The sequence below is a fragment of the Biomphalaria glabrata genome, chromosome 3, assembly GCF_947242115.1.
Source record: "Biomphalaria glabrata chromosome 3, xgBioGlab47.1, whole genome shotgun sequence".
NCBI lineage: Eukaryota > Metazoa > Mollusca > Gastropoda > Planorbidae > Biomphalaria > Biomphalaria glabrata.
This window is the reverse complement of record NC_074713.1, coordinates 16,839,333-16,855,118: the sequence shown is the minus strand read 5'-3', so window position 1 is coordinate 16,855,118 and position 15,786 is coordinate 16,839,333. Positions and strand designations below refer to the sequence as shown.

Here is a 15,786-nt window from a genome sequence, read left to right as displayed (position 1 = left end):
CAAGCTTAATTTGTTAACATATAGTGCATGATGTGTTGTTGTTTTTTATTAACTTTTATTAAGCTCCTTTTTTGTACTCTGAGATGAATACAACTTACTGCTGTGAAGCATCAATATATTGGATAACAAGTTATACTAAATTTTGAGTTTGATCAATTGTATATATATCAATTGACACATTTTCATTAATTTCCAAAATATAACAACACAAGATTGAGACAAGTTACAATCATAAAATGTTTAATTCAATTCAATATTGCATCAATTTGAATTTGATTCATAAAACCAAAAAAAACAATTCATGTTTTTTATAACACAGCTTGTGAACTGATTTCTTTCATTTGGATTCAAACCATTTTTATAACATCTTTATTTTGATATTTATTTATCTTCCTTTATTTAAATCAGAGAACCTATAGAGAAAATGTTTGAAGCTTATGTCTATACAGTACATTTGTTTCATGTAGAAACCAGCCATTTCTTTCTTATTCCTGTGTTCATTGCTACAGAAGTTTGGTTTCAAAATTTGAACTTAAGAGTAATAATTATTCAAAACAGTATGTAAATAAATGTGTTGAAAATACAATTCCATAAAGAAGGAATGACGAATGCCAAACTTAAAACTTCGTTGGAAAACAAATTTAAATGCTCAATGCAACCTTTTATGATACTCACTTGTTTCAGTGGGCATCAATCACTTAAATTTGACAATCGAATGTAAAGACCTGAACTGTGTAGACTTTAAATGTCCTGAAATAACTAATTAAAAACACCAGTTGTCACTAAGCCTTGACCTTGAGATTCCCCGTATAACTCTCAGACACCATGAGCGTATTACAAATAAACTGTGCAACCATTTGATTTCATTTTGAAAAACGAAACAGGAAGTGTACAAATGTAACTCAAACAATGAAAAGCATCGTTCGAAATGCTTCGCGTAGGTTTTAGCTCAATAATAAATATGTCCAATTAATGTTCTGGCACTGCTGACGTCAGTCACAACTTCTTACTTAATGTTCATTGTTCTGAGACAACGACTAGCCCTAACAATTTTATTGTCACACAATATGTAGTCCAATGCTACTGTCTTTAGTCAGTTCTTCTTGGTGTTCACATTGAGACCAACTTATAGTTGTAACCTTTTTTTTTTCTCCTCTTAAATATGTTTATTATGAGCATAGAACTAACACAAATACAATTTCTCCTTATCATTTGCTTCACACACGACTTATTTCATTAGAAGCATTGTCTGCATTTCTTTTCACTAACTTGTACGCAAAACCTCATGAATGAAAGGAAAGTTTGTCTAAACAAAGTCTTTCACGCCCATGTTTTCACTGATGTCATTGTGTACTATCTACAAAATACTTTATTATACACTTTCAATGTGAAATATCTACAAGAAAATATCTAACAGAACAAATGTTTACTACTATGTAGGAACTATCGAAATATTAAAACTGTACCTGTGTAACAGATCTACTTGGTATTATAAAATACTTTTGAATAGATGGCGTCTTTGCTCCATTATAATCTATAGAATGGGAAATAATCGTTACCTGATATAATACTATATTAAATGGTGACATCTTTACTCCGTATATTTGATTTAAATGTGTACTGTTTTTTCTATTACCTAATAATTATTCCCTCTTTTTAAAGTCCTAACATCATTTCTTCATTATGTATTAGATTTGATTTAAATGTGTGATTTTTTTTTACTAATAGTAATTTAATTTTAAAAGTCTTAACATCTTTACTTGGTAATATACCATAGGCATGTGGGACATAGTTTTTAGTCAATAGAGTCGATGTCATTTATTTACTGTGTAACTTGTTGGCTTAATAAAATAGCAATATTTCAAAAAGTAGAACAACTTGAACTGGTCATATTACATTATTTCAATATGACAGCTGTTTCTAAGCTTTTGGAATAGAACACAACTGGAAATTCTTCTCTAAAATGAATCGAGTTCCGATTGTCTGAAAGGACTGCAGGCACGACATGGCCTAAATTGTGCCGATGTGCCTCAAATCAAACAATCAATCAAACAAACCGATTGTCTGAAAGAGGATTTTGACTCGTTTATAAAAAAAAATGTATTTAAAAGTCACAAGTTGATTGTCAGGATTGTTTCTCTGCTACACTTCAATGTCGCAAGTTAAATCCAGTATCAACGTTCATTTTTTTTTAGAGGGTGGGGGGTGCTGTTGATTTTCAGATTCCTTATGCCCAGAGGATTGAATCTTTCATTGAACACGTTCAGTTGTTAGATCTCCGTGGACGATACCCTAGGCAGCATACATCCAGTGAATAAATAACTGGAAAATGAAGAAAGAAGCTATGAAAAGCCAGTTTCCAGGTTTAGGCTTCAATTCAACAGCCTCTCCTATCACGCTTGTTGGGTAGGACGAGTCCTGTGAGCTACGCTTGCTGTGTTGAGCAGACGCAATGTCTCCGACGCCAGTGCAGGTGAGCCTTGACCGGTTGAGCTGGCCCTGGCCAAATCGCTGGATCCTGGACTGCTGTTGGGCCGCCTGTTGATCGTTATATTCGTTTGTCTGGTAGTGGCCTGTAGATTGTTCTGCAGCTGCGTTAGAAATCCCTGGCTGGGGAATCGGAAGCATTTGTCTATTTTGGCCGATGTTGACCGATGGATCTGAAAATTGATGTCCCTGCACGTACCTAAAAGCACTAGAGTGAGACATGTTAAGCTGTGTCCTCTCTGTACTAAGTAGATTGGTAGCAGCAGTCGTATCGCTTTCCGCTACTGCTAGAGTTATTGACCTGCCGCTTTGATATTCTTCGTTTAAGTTGCACGCCGAAGACATGACAACATTGTGACGTTGTGCTTCTGTATGTGGACTATACTTCAAGACACGATCCATATTGTCGTTTGGACTATATCTACTTTCAGAAGTAGCTACACCCATCTGTGTTTGAAAGGATCTTGTCGAATCTGAATATCGCACTGCATATCTTGAGCTGGATTTGTCAGAAGTTTGATCAAAAGTAGATTGTAGTGTATAGTTAGTGTCTATGTAGTCAATAATGTTGGAGTCTGTTTGTCCTGAGCTCGTCTCCTGACTTGAAGAGTCTTCAATAAATTTATCGATAACGCAAGACTCTGATATGTATTGTGAAATGCTGCTGTCTGAATCCGGCCCACCCTGTGACTGGTACGTGTTCTTACGTTCATTCAAATTCTCTGTAAAATACGAAGTGTTACTATAAATAATTCGTGGGATATCTTCATCAGATACGAACTGTGAATTCGAAGTAGTTGACCTGCTGTCAGAAGACATTGTCCTAGAAGGGGATCGTGTACTGGATATTCGAATGACTGAACGCATTTTATCCTCTTCAGAAGTCTCTTTTTGTACTGGTCGCAAGTTTTGATTGTCGTGTGTCCACTCTGAAGGACTTCTGTCCATATGTTTATTTGCTAATGCCCCATCTAAAATGTAATGTGACCGATCTGTCCATTTTGACTGGCTTGCATCTGACATCAAGTCTCTATCAACTTCATTCATGTCTAACTCGTCTGACTTATTCCCTTTAGTTTTATCGAAGTTTCTAATTCTTTTTGAATCTTCTCTACTCGATAGTGATCCTGTGAAATCAGTTGGGTTTTTATGACTTCCAAATATCTCTTTTTTAGACTCTGCTTTGGGTAACTCAGTTTCCGGTAAATATTCATCCGCCACTGGTGTTGGTTGTCTCTTGACATTACTTTTGGTCTTTGCGCTTCTGGTCTTGGGCTTCAAGTCATAATCAGGATGTTTTGACTTACTTTGTTTGCGTTCTGTCACTGGTTTGACATGAGATTTATTTGATTTTTTAAAGACTTTCCTGGCCAATTTCATTTGATTGACTATTGGTCTTGAATTTTTCACCTGGTTGTAAAGCTCAGACAATGTATTCGACTCATCTTGGCTACTTATTTCAAAGCTGCCAGAGCTGTCGTTAGTGGGACTGGCACCGGAATGCTCCTCCCACCATGGCTGCACCTCCTTCTCGACGGCCGTTTCTATTTTGTTCACATTGTATGTATGCGTGTTGATGTCCGAAGTTTGGTCGATATCCATTTGGTGCGCTTCGTCGTCAATGCGCTGGTCCCTTACTGAATCACAAGTCCCATTTTTTAGTGTCACTGATTCCCGATTTTGAGTAGGGTCTTCAAACATCTCATTTTGTTTATTAACTGATTTGTTCCCCGTGTGAATATCGCTGGGAGACGAACCCGTGTCATCGAATGGAACTGGTGAATTCTCTTTGCACTCTTGTTGCTCGTCGACAAACATAAGGAGGGACCGTTGCTCATTTTCCTCCATATTAAAAATACTTCCACTAGTGATAAAAGAAGACAAGGTTAAAACATTACTGGGAACACATACGTTCTCTTCTCTCAAATCAATCAAGTCTTCCTGCTGTTCTGGAGTCGTGGCTAAGAAATGTTCATGCAGCAAATTTTCTGTTGCGCTTGACGGTGCGACATCTGTATCTTGAGGCGGCGCCTCTTCGTGTTCAGCGCCAAATGACTGGTCATGGAAAAAATCAATATCATCTATGTTTTCGGCTCCCCACCAGCTGAAATCGTCGCCACTGGGCGTTGGCATGTCAGCAATTTCGTTGGATCTTACTGAAAGCTCAGTTACCGAGACATCTGTCGAACTTGCAGATTCCCTGGCCTCGGACTGGCTAACTTGGCATTGCGACTGAATTTGATTTTCCCCTAGCGACTGACCCTGCCTTTGATGGAACGTTGTCTCAACGACAGCTCTGTCATCGGAGAAACTTGATTCCTCTGGCGAGTAGGATTCCAGCTTGAACGATACTTTTTTCTTCGATTTGATCTCTTTAGCGATTTCATCGGCATTGGTTAAATCTTTAAACTCTTGCAATGCACACTCGGGCATGTAAAAAATATGTTCTTTGCTACCTAAATTCTCATTCTCGTGTGCATCATTGCCCACTACACTTGCCGTTTCATTGCCCACTAGACTTGCCGTTTCATTGCCCACTAGACTTGCCGTTTCATTGCCCACTAGACTTTCCGTTTTCACTGTTACTTGTCCACCTACATTTTCAATGTCTACATTTGATTCTAAAAAGTTTTCTTTATTGTCACTTGTAATGGATTTATTGCCTGGCGTTTCCGTTACGTTTTCGCTGGTGCTAGCGTCTAATATCACCATCATAGCTGGTGCGATGACGTCAGTTATACATTCTTCTTGTTCCGTGTGAAAGTCTGCAGCGACCAGTCTATCACCTTCTTCACAGACCGTTGCCATCAAATCTTTGTCTTTTATACAAATATGCTCAGCATCATCTATACACGCTTTTTGTTTGTGTATGGGAATATCCAATTCAACAGTAGGACACCTTGAAGTTAGTTTCTTCAGACCATCCTCATTCACTTTGGCATCTTTATCTATAACACAGAACAACTTTTCCTTGCAATTTTCCTCTTGATTCAAATCATGGTAAGCAGATGTTTCACCCACGTGACTAGTAAGAGCGGGTAGTGAAATGGCTACACATTGACTAGCACTTTCTTGCTGTCGGCCTAGCTTGTAGTCGTTTTCATAATTCGCATCAAAACAAGAATCATTCATTAATGTATCGCATACTAAATGGACGAGTGGGGATAATCCCTTATCTTTCTCATCAGGTTCCCCTTCCTTTGAAAAAACGCTGGAAGTCAGTAGGTCAGAGTTGTCGCTGTAAAAAACGTTGTTGTCGGACGTGAAGGTACTGCGGTCGTCTGGTAAATTCTCACTCAAATGAAACGAGGACGACTCTGGTGATGTCAGCTCCTTTTCTGCATCGTCCCGCTTGGTGTCCACATCGCTCTTTCTGTAGGAATCTTCGTCAAGTGAGAAAGAGAAATTGTCCTCAATCGAATATTCTCTCTCCGCGTCCGGCTCTGTGTCAGACGACGAGCTGAAATGCTCTGGTCTGTTTGAAGTCACGTGACATGAGTCTGGTGTCCCGTCTTGTACTATATCACCGTTGTGTGTTTTGTTTTTTTCAGAATGTCTAACAAAATCAGTTTCTTTGGATTGCTTTTCCATAACACTTTCAATTGGAGAAAAGCGCGCTGAACTGTTTAGTGACTCTTTCTCGATCTGTTCTACGATATCTTTGACTTTCTTTGGGCGTATCGCTAATAGACTTTGGTGATTGATGTCTAAGGGAGAACTTCTCGAGTCAGATTCACTTCCTGAGATGTCTTGTTTTCTCATGGGGCTACTCGCTGCGAATTTCCCCTTCCTAATAAACTGACTGGGCGATGGACGCATTTCAAAACTGTTCTCGGAATAGTTAAGGTCTTTCCTCGCCTCTCGGCTGAAAGAGTCTAACATTGGGTCTGACTTAAAGATATTTTTAGGCCTGATGGAGCCGTTGACATCTGGCGGAGAGTCACAAAATGTTGAGGACGACACAAGGGGAGAGGTGTGGTGACCGTTGTTGTTGTTTCTGGTACAGAATGGAATCTGGTGATTGTTGCCATTGTCTGTCTCCACTGCCTTTTTGTAGTAAATGTTCTCACCGGTATCGTTGTGCGGTAACAATATAGTTTGATCTTCTTCCTGGGATGACCACGGCTCGTCGTTATCTGTGTACAAGTCGTCTGCCTCCACTCTGTGCGGTTGGCTTGAACTCGATATTGAACTGGGACTTTGGCGATTGGAATTGATTGGACACAGTGAAGCTCGGGCAGAAATAATTGATTCTGGGCTGGAGAATATAACCTTCACCTTCTCCATACTGCCTGTTTCTTTGATGAAGCTTAATGACCTCACAAGATCTTTCACCGACGTACTGCTAACGCTGACCAAGCTGCTGCTGTCTTCATGACGTCCCTGAGGTGACTTCCTTATGCCATTTGACCCCAGCTTGCCCTTTAACTTTTCAGAGGGGCTCCACTTCTGAGGCTGCTGAGGTACAGGTGAGCATAGAAAATCGTATCTTTTGCCATCCAGGATAAAGCTCTCCACTTTAACTGGCAACGTGTCTTCATTAACATCGCGATGCACAACCTGGCACGTTTTAATGTCACCAAAAGAGTGCAGCGGATCGATAATAGGTTTGACAGTTTCATCGTGAAAATCTGGAATAATCCGAGCAATTACTTTTGGCTCTTCGATGATTCTAGTCACACCCTTAGTATGGGTTTCAGCAGGTCTCTTGGCGTACTGTTCTGATTCGTCTGTTGAGTGTAAAGTGTTTAACGTCGAATCTTTTCTGGCAGCAAAGCCGTCGACTCTTGGCACCGTAAAGGTAGCTAATGGTTTGTGCGTCTGTTCGTTATACAAAGATGTTTGATAGTTCCCTTCATCATCGCTGCTTACTGAAGGACTCAAAAATGATCTTGATTCCCCCAATGCATAGTGACTCCCATCAGCGACTTGTCTAAATTTTCGCTGCGCACGTTTGGTTTCAATAAGGCGCGTTAACCTAGTCTTCGGTGGCTCTTTTTTCTCCTTTGAGCCAGTCTTTTCAGTCAAGGGTTTCAACTCTTTATTATTGAGAAGACCCGGGCTTTCATAGCGATCACTTCTCCCTTTTCGGAAAATATTTTTAATCTTTTTCATAACACCAGATTTGTTTTTCTTCTTGGTTAGAGGTGAAGAGGGGAGGGAAAGGCTGCGAACATTTCGAACATCCTCGGTGCTGCAATAGGGTGAGTTTGGCTCGGACACCATCGAGTGTTTATTTTTCATCTCGTCTGCATTCGTAACTATATTCTGCAACCTTCGCAGCCCAGCCCTCTCGGATAACGTCCTTGACCCTGGCTCGTTCCGCCGCAACCTGCCGTCTTCGACTGCGTGTATGTTATGCCAAGGTAAATCTTGCGGCATGGTGCTACTCACCACATCGTCCGAGGTTAGTGAGCCCTTCGAGGTCCACTTTAACATGTCTCAAGACGTCCAGATGTGTCTTTGATTTAGTCTACAAGACTATATAAGACAGGTGAATAGAAAGAAAACACAGGAGAATTAGAAAACATTGAAAAGATGACGTAATGAGCTTGACCTATGTGACGAATTTGTTTGTGAACATAAACACAGGTCCTTCCAAACTGTACATTGCGTAAAGGGAAATTATTCACATTGTAATTACTAATTAGATCTGCAGTTTCAATGTTGAATATACAAGATAGCACTTAACTTCATTGTAGGCCTACGTCTAATAGTTTTTTTTATAAAACTGATAATCATATAAATAAATATATTGTAAACTAAGAAGTTGACCAAAATGAATAAAAATAGAACTAAATGACTAGTTAAAGGCGGTGTTCATAATAGGCTAACGGCTAAGCCGCTAAGAGATCTATCATTAGTAGGCCTACTGTTTACTAAATAAGGACAGTTAAATAGTAGAATACGTGTTTGTCTATTTTGAAACACATAAAACAGTAAATTCGTATATAGAGTCGTATTCAGAATCGGATTACCGTAGTGCCATCAGTGCAAGCTCATTATCAAAAGAAGGGCCTTGGCAAACTAAACAATTCAAAAACTTTTTAAAATATGCACATCAAATATGAAGAAAAAAATGAGATTGAATTTTCATAAACTCTGATGTCTCATTATCTTAGCAATTAGAACATTTTTATTATTTACTCAAGTCTTCATAAGAGGATACATGCCTCCACTTAATTAAATCCAGCCCAATGCCTCCACTTAATTAAATCCTGCCCAATGCCTCCACTTAATTAAATCCTGCCCAATGCCTCCACTTAATTAAATCCTGCCCAATGCCTCAACTTAATTAAATCCTGCCCAATGCCTCAACTTCATTAAATCCTGCCCAATGCCTCAACTTCATTAAATCCTGCCCAATGCCTCAACTTAATTAAATCCTGCCTAATGCCTCCACTTAATTAAATCCTGCCTAATGCCTCCACTTAATTAAATCCTGCCTAATGCCTCAACTTAATTAAATCCTGCCTAATGCCTCCACTTAATTAAATCCTGCCTAATGCCTCCACTTCATTAAATCCTGCCTAATGCCTCAACTTAATTAAATCCTGCCTAATGCCTCCACTTAATTAAATCCTGCCTAATGCCTCCACTTCATTAAATCCTGCCTAATGCCTCCACTTAATTAAATCCTGTCTTAGTCTCAGTGACTTGAGTAGCAAAGCGCTTGCATATTTCGTGTAGTCAATCTAGGCTTTAGCCTACACCTACATTCAGATTGGCCTATAAAGAATATTAAGACTGATTAAAATATCCCTAAAATTAAAACCTAGCAAAGATCTAGCCACTAGGTAGATCTAGTGTAAAATGTAAAACAATTAGATCTATTGATCTATATAATGAGTATATCTATAAAGTATATCTATAATATATTTCCTTAAGAATTGTAGACTATCATATTCCATCAGCACGGCAGGGAACCACCGAGTGGACAGTCTAGAGCGCAAGACTATTCAGCCTCCTCGACCAGGTTAATATTGTAATAGGTGTCAATCTCTAGATCTAGAATAGTAGAATATAGGACATTATACTAATTCTAGGTCTAACTTAGATCTAGATATCTACTTCTAGATCGATCTAGATAGATCTAGATCTATCTATCTAGTTCTATTTTCTAAATCTAGATCAAATCGTTGAAAGAAAAAAAAAGACAATATTTCGTACTTGCTGTAATCAATTCCTTTAGATAGAACAAAATTTAGTTGGGAAAAAAAAGTCACTGAGCTAATTAATTCTTTTTTTTTTTCAGTTGTATTTATATCGTAGAACGGCATTGACGTTTTCAATAGTGCATTATGGCGCACAAGATGTTATATGCGCACTATGCACATTTTCCCCCAGCGTTCATCAATGGGAATGGAAACCTGAGTGTCTTAACAAGACAGTTTCAAGCGACCAAGTGTCCCCCAAGACTATTGGGCAACCCATGTTCTTTTGTAGCCTTGGCGCATACAATGTATCTCGAGACAAAAGAGACGCAATTGGTTGAAATCCTTTTGACGTTTCCAGAAGATTAACAGATGACACAGATTAACAGATGACACAGATTAACAGATGACACAGATTAACAGATAAACACAGACCTTGCTCCAAACTATTTCTTTCAATCTTATCGACATACAAAAAAATTATAAAGAAAATGCAAACTGTTTGTATGAAACAATCTATTTCTTTTCTGATCAGTTTTCTTCAGACGAGTAGTTCGATAATTAGAGTAACTCCGGAAAGGGACTGCATGATGGCGGAGACACAGACCAGTACATAGGCCCATCCAACATTCAGGATCACTCCAGGGTACATCTTGTTGGCATTGGTCCCGTAGAGGGCAAGGGGGACCACCATGGACAATGCTGAAAGAAGAAGTTGTCCTTTAGGCTATTAGTCATTGAGCTTCTACATTATTGAAAAGAAGATACAAATTAAGCTTAGGATAATTATTATAAACTTTGCTGTAATTGTAGCCTGTAACTATAACTACTAGCCTTAGCCCGCCTAAACGCTGAATAATAAAATGCACGTGGTCTTATCATCGAAGAAAGTTAGAGGTCTGCTTTTATATAACCGCTTGACTATTTAAATGACATGTATGAAACTGAAATATACTAATACGAAATTATTATTTATAACGAAATATTGCGAGACATTTGAAATCTATCATTTTCTTTAAGTTAGCGCGATCCGTGGGGGCCCCATCATAAGCCGGTACCATGGTCGGTTACCCTGATTGTCGACACAGAAATAGGTAATTTAAAAAGTAAAAAATATGATTGTTTAAAATAATTTGTGATAATAATTTAATAAGTAAAGAAAAACACAAAAAAGAACTACTGGTTGTTGATGGCTATTACACTTGTTTGGCCTGAGAGTACTGAAATGAGACATTCACCAGCTCCTGGTGGTTTTATTTTTATTTTATACGTTTCGGATGTTCCTTCAAAATTAAAGATTACTATGTCCTAGCCCAATTCTCCCATAGGACGTCAGGGTAGGACTGCGGACAGGGTCCGAACTCATGGCTATCATCACGGCAGTCCGGAGTTCAATCCTCATAACCAGGCAACCACAGAAAAAACATAACACATGGTTAGGATTTGAGAGTATTGAATTGAAAGACTCACTGGCTGTTGGTGTTCTAAAAACACTGTTTGGGTGTGAGAGTACTAAGCTGAAAGACTCACCAGCTGCAAGAGTTAACATGCTTGATGCTATCTTCACATATTTCCAGGTGTGACTGGACTTCACCTTGAACATTGCTGCAAACAGAGTGACGATGTCGCAGAGACAAAGAAGCTCTGCTACCACCTCTAGTGCCGCCGATGCTTTTTGCCAATCATTTGCTGAAGAACAGTGGAACATATTGATGTGTAATTAATATTTTATTAGACTATTTTTAAGCATTATTAATTATTAGCTATTTAGCCAGACCAATAAGTATTTCTATGACTATGCCTATGATTCTATTATGTTATTTTTTGTTTTAAATTGGTTTGTAAAATTACATAGAAGTACTACGCACACCCGCGCAAAGCTTGTCAGTCACACTTTGGCGCTCGGGTGGAAACGTTTGTTATTATAGGAGACTATTAGTTCAATAGGGAAGCAAAAAAGAACACCCATTAGGTACCTAAGGACTGAGCCCATGGTACAGGCGGATTTGTAAGAAAGCCCCAACAAACATGTCACTATCTACACACTGTTCCTCAAGGGGCGAACACCTGCATTGCTGATGCGGTAGACAACAGAGAAGAACTATGGAGGCCTCGCTTCTAATTCAAGCGTCTTGGGATATGATCCATCGGTAACAGGGATGTAATAGTTTACATCTACTTGGATCTTTACAGTTACAAGTATGTACAAGTTTGTCCAGACAGGCAGAAGGTTTAGAATTCCATGGGTCTTAGACTCAACTCTTAAGGCATTGTAAAGAAGAAGAAGAATGAATAGCTACTACATATGGGCCTAAAAGGAACCTATTATCGATTTGATAGTCAAGATAAAAAAAATATAGATGTATAATTTAAAAGCATTTTCTGTAGAAGTTTACATTTTAACTTTCCGGTGAACATTAATAGTATAGAAAATACAAAAAAAATACATATGGGAAGCCTTGCTAGACAAAGCAATAAAGTATTAATAGTAAAATCCTCTTTTCAGACCTTCCCATCTATAGGGCAGATGATGTAAAGGTCACCTGTCTCAATGGCCGACCGTTAACGAGGGTGTCATGTGGTCAGCACAACGACTAACCATTACAACTTTCCCCAACTGAAGTCAGGTACCCATTACATTTGGGTATACTCAGGGGCGTCCTAAAAATCCAGAAATTCAAAGTCCCAGTCTTCATCGAGATTCGTAACCAGAAAGTTTTGATTCGGAAGCCAAGCGCTCTACCACTCGGCCACTATGCATCTTACAAAGCAATATTGAAACATAATCATTTTCTTTAAAGTCAATCTAAAAAGTTTGTTACTTATTACTAAAATTATCTAAGCGATTTCGAGAAAACGTCTGTATTTTTAAGTTATAGAGCAATTTTGAAGATGTGTGGGTTTTAATTATTAGCTAAATCTTGTTTTACGCGGCATTATAATCTCTACATTGTGGCCCCCTAGTTGTTTTCAAAGCAGTCTCTTACAGTCTAAAAGTTTGTTTACATTTAAGTCAACGTCGCTAGTTTTAATTTTTTTTCAGGTGGATTTAATAAGAAATTTTCTTAGTTTTGGGTGAATATCTAGATATATTCTTGAACATTTCACGTGATTTCGGCCTTATCTCTAATGCTAGCCAGAGTGCGTCCTTTTTATTGAACGAAATTGAATAGGTTTATCTTAGTTAGTTTTGATAATTATTTTAGTTTTTAATGTTGTGACAAATATCAAGTTGATTTATCACACTGTCTAGTAAGTACACATCACTGAATGTTAAATTGCAATGCATCTATTGTATAAGTGTGGATGAAATTAGAAAAAGCATATGTATTAGTTTTAAGCCTAACATACTGTCTCCTCTAGCTGATGTGCAGCCTGTCAAGTCAGAACATCCTTGAAAAACTCCTGAAACATGAAGGGGAAATCATTTAGTGAATGCAAAGCTAATAATGCGATATTTAAAAAAAAACATAATGACTAGAAGCCTTGTTTCATGTTATGTGAAATGGTGATCTGGCATAATGAGCAGTGGCGTAGCTAGGTACCAGTGGGCCCGGGTTTAAGATGAACCTAAGTCATACCACGACTGAAGTAGACCGACTAAAAGTATAATTCTTCGACAATCCATCATTTATTAGTAGGTACATGGATTTTATCGATGAATATGATATTTACTTAATACAATTACAATTTTCAGACTTTCCAAATAGCAAATTTGATAAAGAATTTGTTATATTCACTGTTGTAACATTAATTTACCTCCAGGGTAAGACAGATTAGTGTTGTTATTTCTTTTCATTCTCTGGCACTACCATGGTCAAGCTTCGTTAGAGCGAAACAAAATATATTGTAGTCCCTTTAACAGTGTCCACTGGATATTTCTAGTGTTGTGGCAGGTCTGCAGCATTACTGCCCTCTGACAGGTGACGAGAATCTTCTTAATATTATTAGAGAAGGAACTAATAATTAAAATTATTAATTAGGGCTACCAGACATCTGCATGTCCAAACGAGGACAGAAAGGCGAACTGTCTTTAAAAGATGGACGGAAAAAATAATACACTTTTAAACTAGGCATACAATTTAATTAATGAAGCATGCCAATAAATCAAAGACTGTAAAACTGCTATTATAAGTATGATATTTGTCAGACTTACTGATCTCTTGCAGTAGTTTATCACCACGCTATGGATATTTTCTTTCGATTTATTTTTGTGAAAACATCCTCCCAATGAAACTTCTTTCTTCTGGGTCAACAAACACCATTTTAAAACACCTCTATTCAGTGGGAACAAAAACCTAAACCTGGGTATGTGGACACAGATCTCTGTTTTGTTCATAAGAAAAATTCAGCTTGAAGAGAACTGAGTAACAGGTTCATATGAAAATCCGTAAATCTACGAAGATCAGATTACACGAATGAGATATACAAGATGTATGTCATTTGAATGTCCTTTAAGTGGTTTCAATAGGACATACTTATCAAATATCATACACATCAATACCTCATTTGAATGTTCTTTAAGTGGTTTTAATAGGACATACTTATCAAACATCATACAAATCAATACCTCATTTGTTTAAATGCTGTCTGCACGACGATCCGCGAGTTTTTGTGTTTAAAACAGCAGATATTATATGCCATTGCAATAGACAGACACTATATGCCATTGCAATAGACAGACACTATATGCCATTGCAGTAGACAGACAATATATGCCATTGCAATAGACGACACTATATGCCATTGCAATAGACAGACACTATATGCCATTGCAATAGACAGACACTATATGCCATTGCAATAGACAGACACTATACTATATGCCATTGCAATAGACAGACAATAAAATGCTGGAGATTTTCATGCATTAGGAGGCCAATTCATGCCGGACATAGGAGGCAACCTCAACAAGAGCACGTTTGGACAATTAGTCGTCAAAACACTTTAGTCGTGAGCCTAAACGCAATGAATCCCTTCGAGCCATAGTCATAGATGCTACGACACTGCTCCTTCCATTCAATTATATTGGAATCTCGCTCAACACAGTACTAACCTATATTCATTCTGTTCAGACCATATGGCGGGTAGTACATGGCCCCGACCAGCCAATAGGGACAAGCCATGCCAACTGTGTGAAGTATGACAGCTACCAGAGCTAAAGACAGACTCACTTTGACTAAAGGCGTGGCGATTTCTCCGGAGTAAGAGAGCTGAGGGTCATCCATTAGTGTCGGCGAAATGCTGTTTTTCATGATGACAATCTTTGAAAATTCAAATTTATAGAGTTTCAGTAGTTTTAGCTGTTTATTCTATAGATCTAGTATATATGCATGTAAAACAAAACACTCGAACTAGTTACAAGCATGTAGAACATAAAAGCCAATAAGTGTACCTAGAGTCAAATAATAATAAAAATATCCCACTTCACAATTTCTGTTCAGTGGATAAACTTAATATTAAAACTCAATGCCCTGACATATAGCAATTTAACATTCATTTGTATTCCTGAATGTTACAAAAAATAATTTCATTTTAATTGTCTTAATAGGCCTATACACCAGCCCGTGGGCACATATTTACAATATAGAAAAGGTAGAAGATACACCCGAAAAAGACTCGCCAATGCAAACGGCAGACCAAAGAGCAAATAACATTCTTTTAAAAAATAGAAAAATACATAAATGTGTTTACAATAGAGTTTTCCTTTTAAAGATCTCTAAAGCTCAACTTACACAATTCAAGTAGAGCTAATCACTACATCCATCGTAACAGAATACACTCATCAAATAGTTAGTTCCTATTTCTATATCTGTATAAGAAGGATCTCTACTCTTACTTCTCTCCTCTTAAATCGTTCATCCGTTTATCAATATGACACTTTTCCCCCATTTCATGTTATCTTATAGTTTGCCTAAAATGCTTTTAGTTGTTTTCAACAAGTTTATTGATTTGAGTAGCAAATTAAATGAATATTTTATCAAGAGAAAAAAAAACACTTTTTTTTTACGTGAAAATGTCTTTCGTGTGGTGTTACCATAGAGATATCTTTGGACGGAAAGAAAATTGAAACGGAATTTTTGAGTGTTTAAGCATTTTAAGTAGTTTGCTCGCTCCACAATTAGTTCCATTCTGTTGAATTCTG

At 37.8% G+C, this 15,786-nt stretch overlaps 2 protein-coding genes across 3 annotated transcripts; both read right to left on the bottom strand.

Moving 5' to 3' along the window:
* Positions 1-241: 241 nt before the first annotated feature.
* LOC129925149 (uncharacterized) lies at positions 242-9,745 on the bottom strand. Its single transcript, XM_056023727.1, has 2 exons — positions 9,658-9,745; positions 242-7,968 (listed from the first exon to the last, which is right to left on the bottom strand). The coding sequence occupies exon 2, from the start codon at positions 7,924-7,926 to the stop codon at positions 2,293-2,295; it is 5,634 nt and encodes a 1,877-aa protein (XP_055879702.1). The 5' UTR covers positions 7,927-7,968; positions 9,658-9,745; the 3' UTR covers positions 242-2,292.
* A 410-nt stretch (positions 9,746-10,155) lies between these two features.
* On the bottom strand, positions 10,156-15,502 carry LOC129925193 (uncharacterized). Of its 2 annotated transcripts, XM_056024118.1 has the most exons (5): positions 15,377-15,502; positions 14,698-14,905; positions 12,993-13,046; positions 11,172-11,330; positions 10,156-10,343 (listed from the first exon to the last, which is right to left on the bottom strand). In XM_056024118.1, the coding sequence occupies exons 2-5, from the start codon at positions 14,894-14,896 to the stop codon at positions 10,183-10,185; spliced, it is 573 nt and encodes a 190-aa protein (XP_055880093.1). In that variant the 5' UTR covers positions 14,897-14,905; positions 15,377-15,502; the 3' UTR covers positions 10,156-10,182. The 2 variants fall into 2 exon arrangements, with proteins under 2 accessions (XP_055880093.1, XP_055880094.1); XM_056024119.1 differs by lacking the exons at positions 14,698-14,905; positions 15,377-15,502 and adding an exon at positions 13,401-13,572.
* Positions 15,503-15,786: the final 284 nt, after the last annotated feature.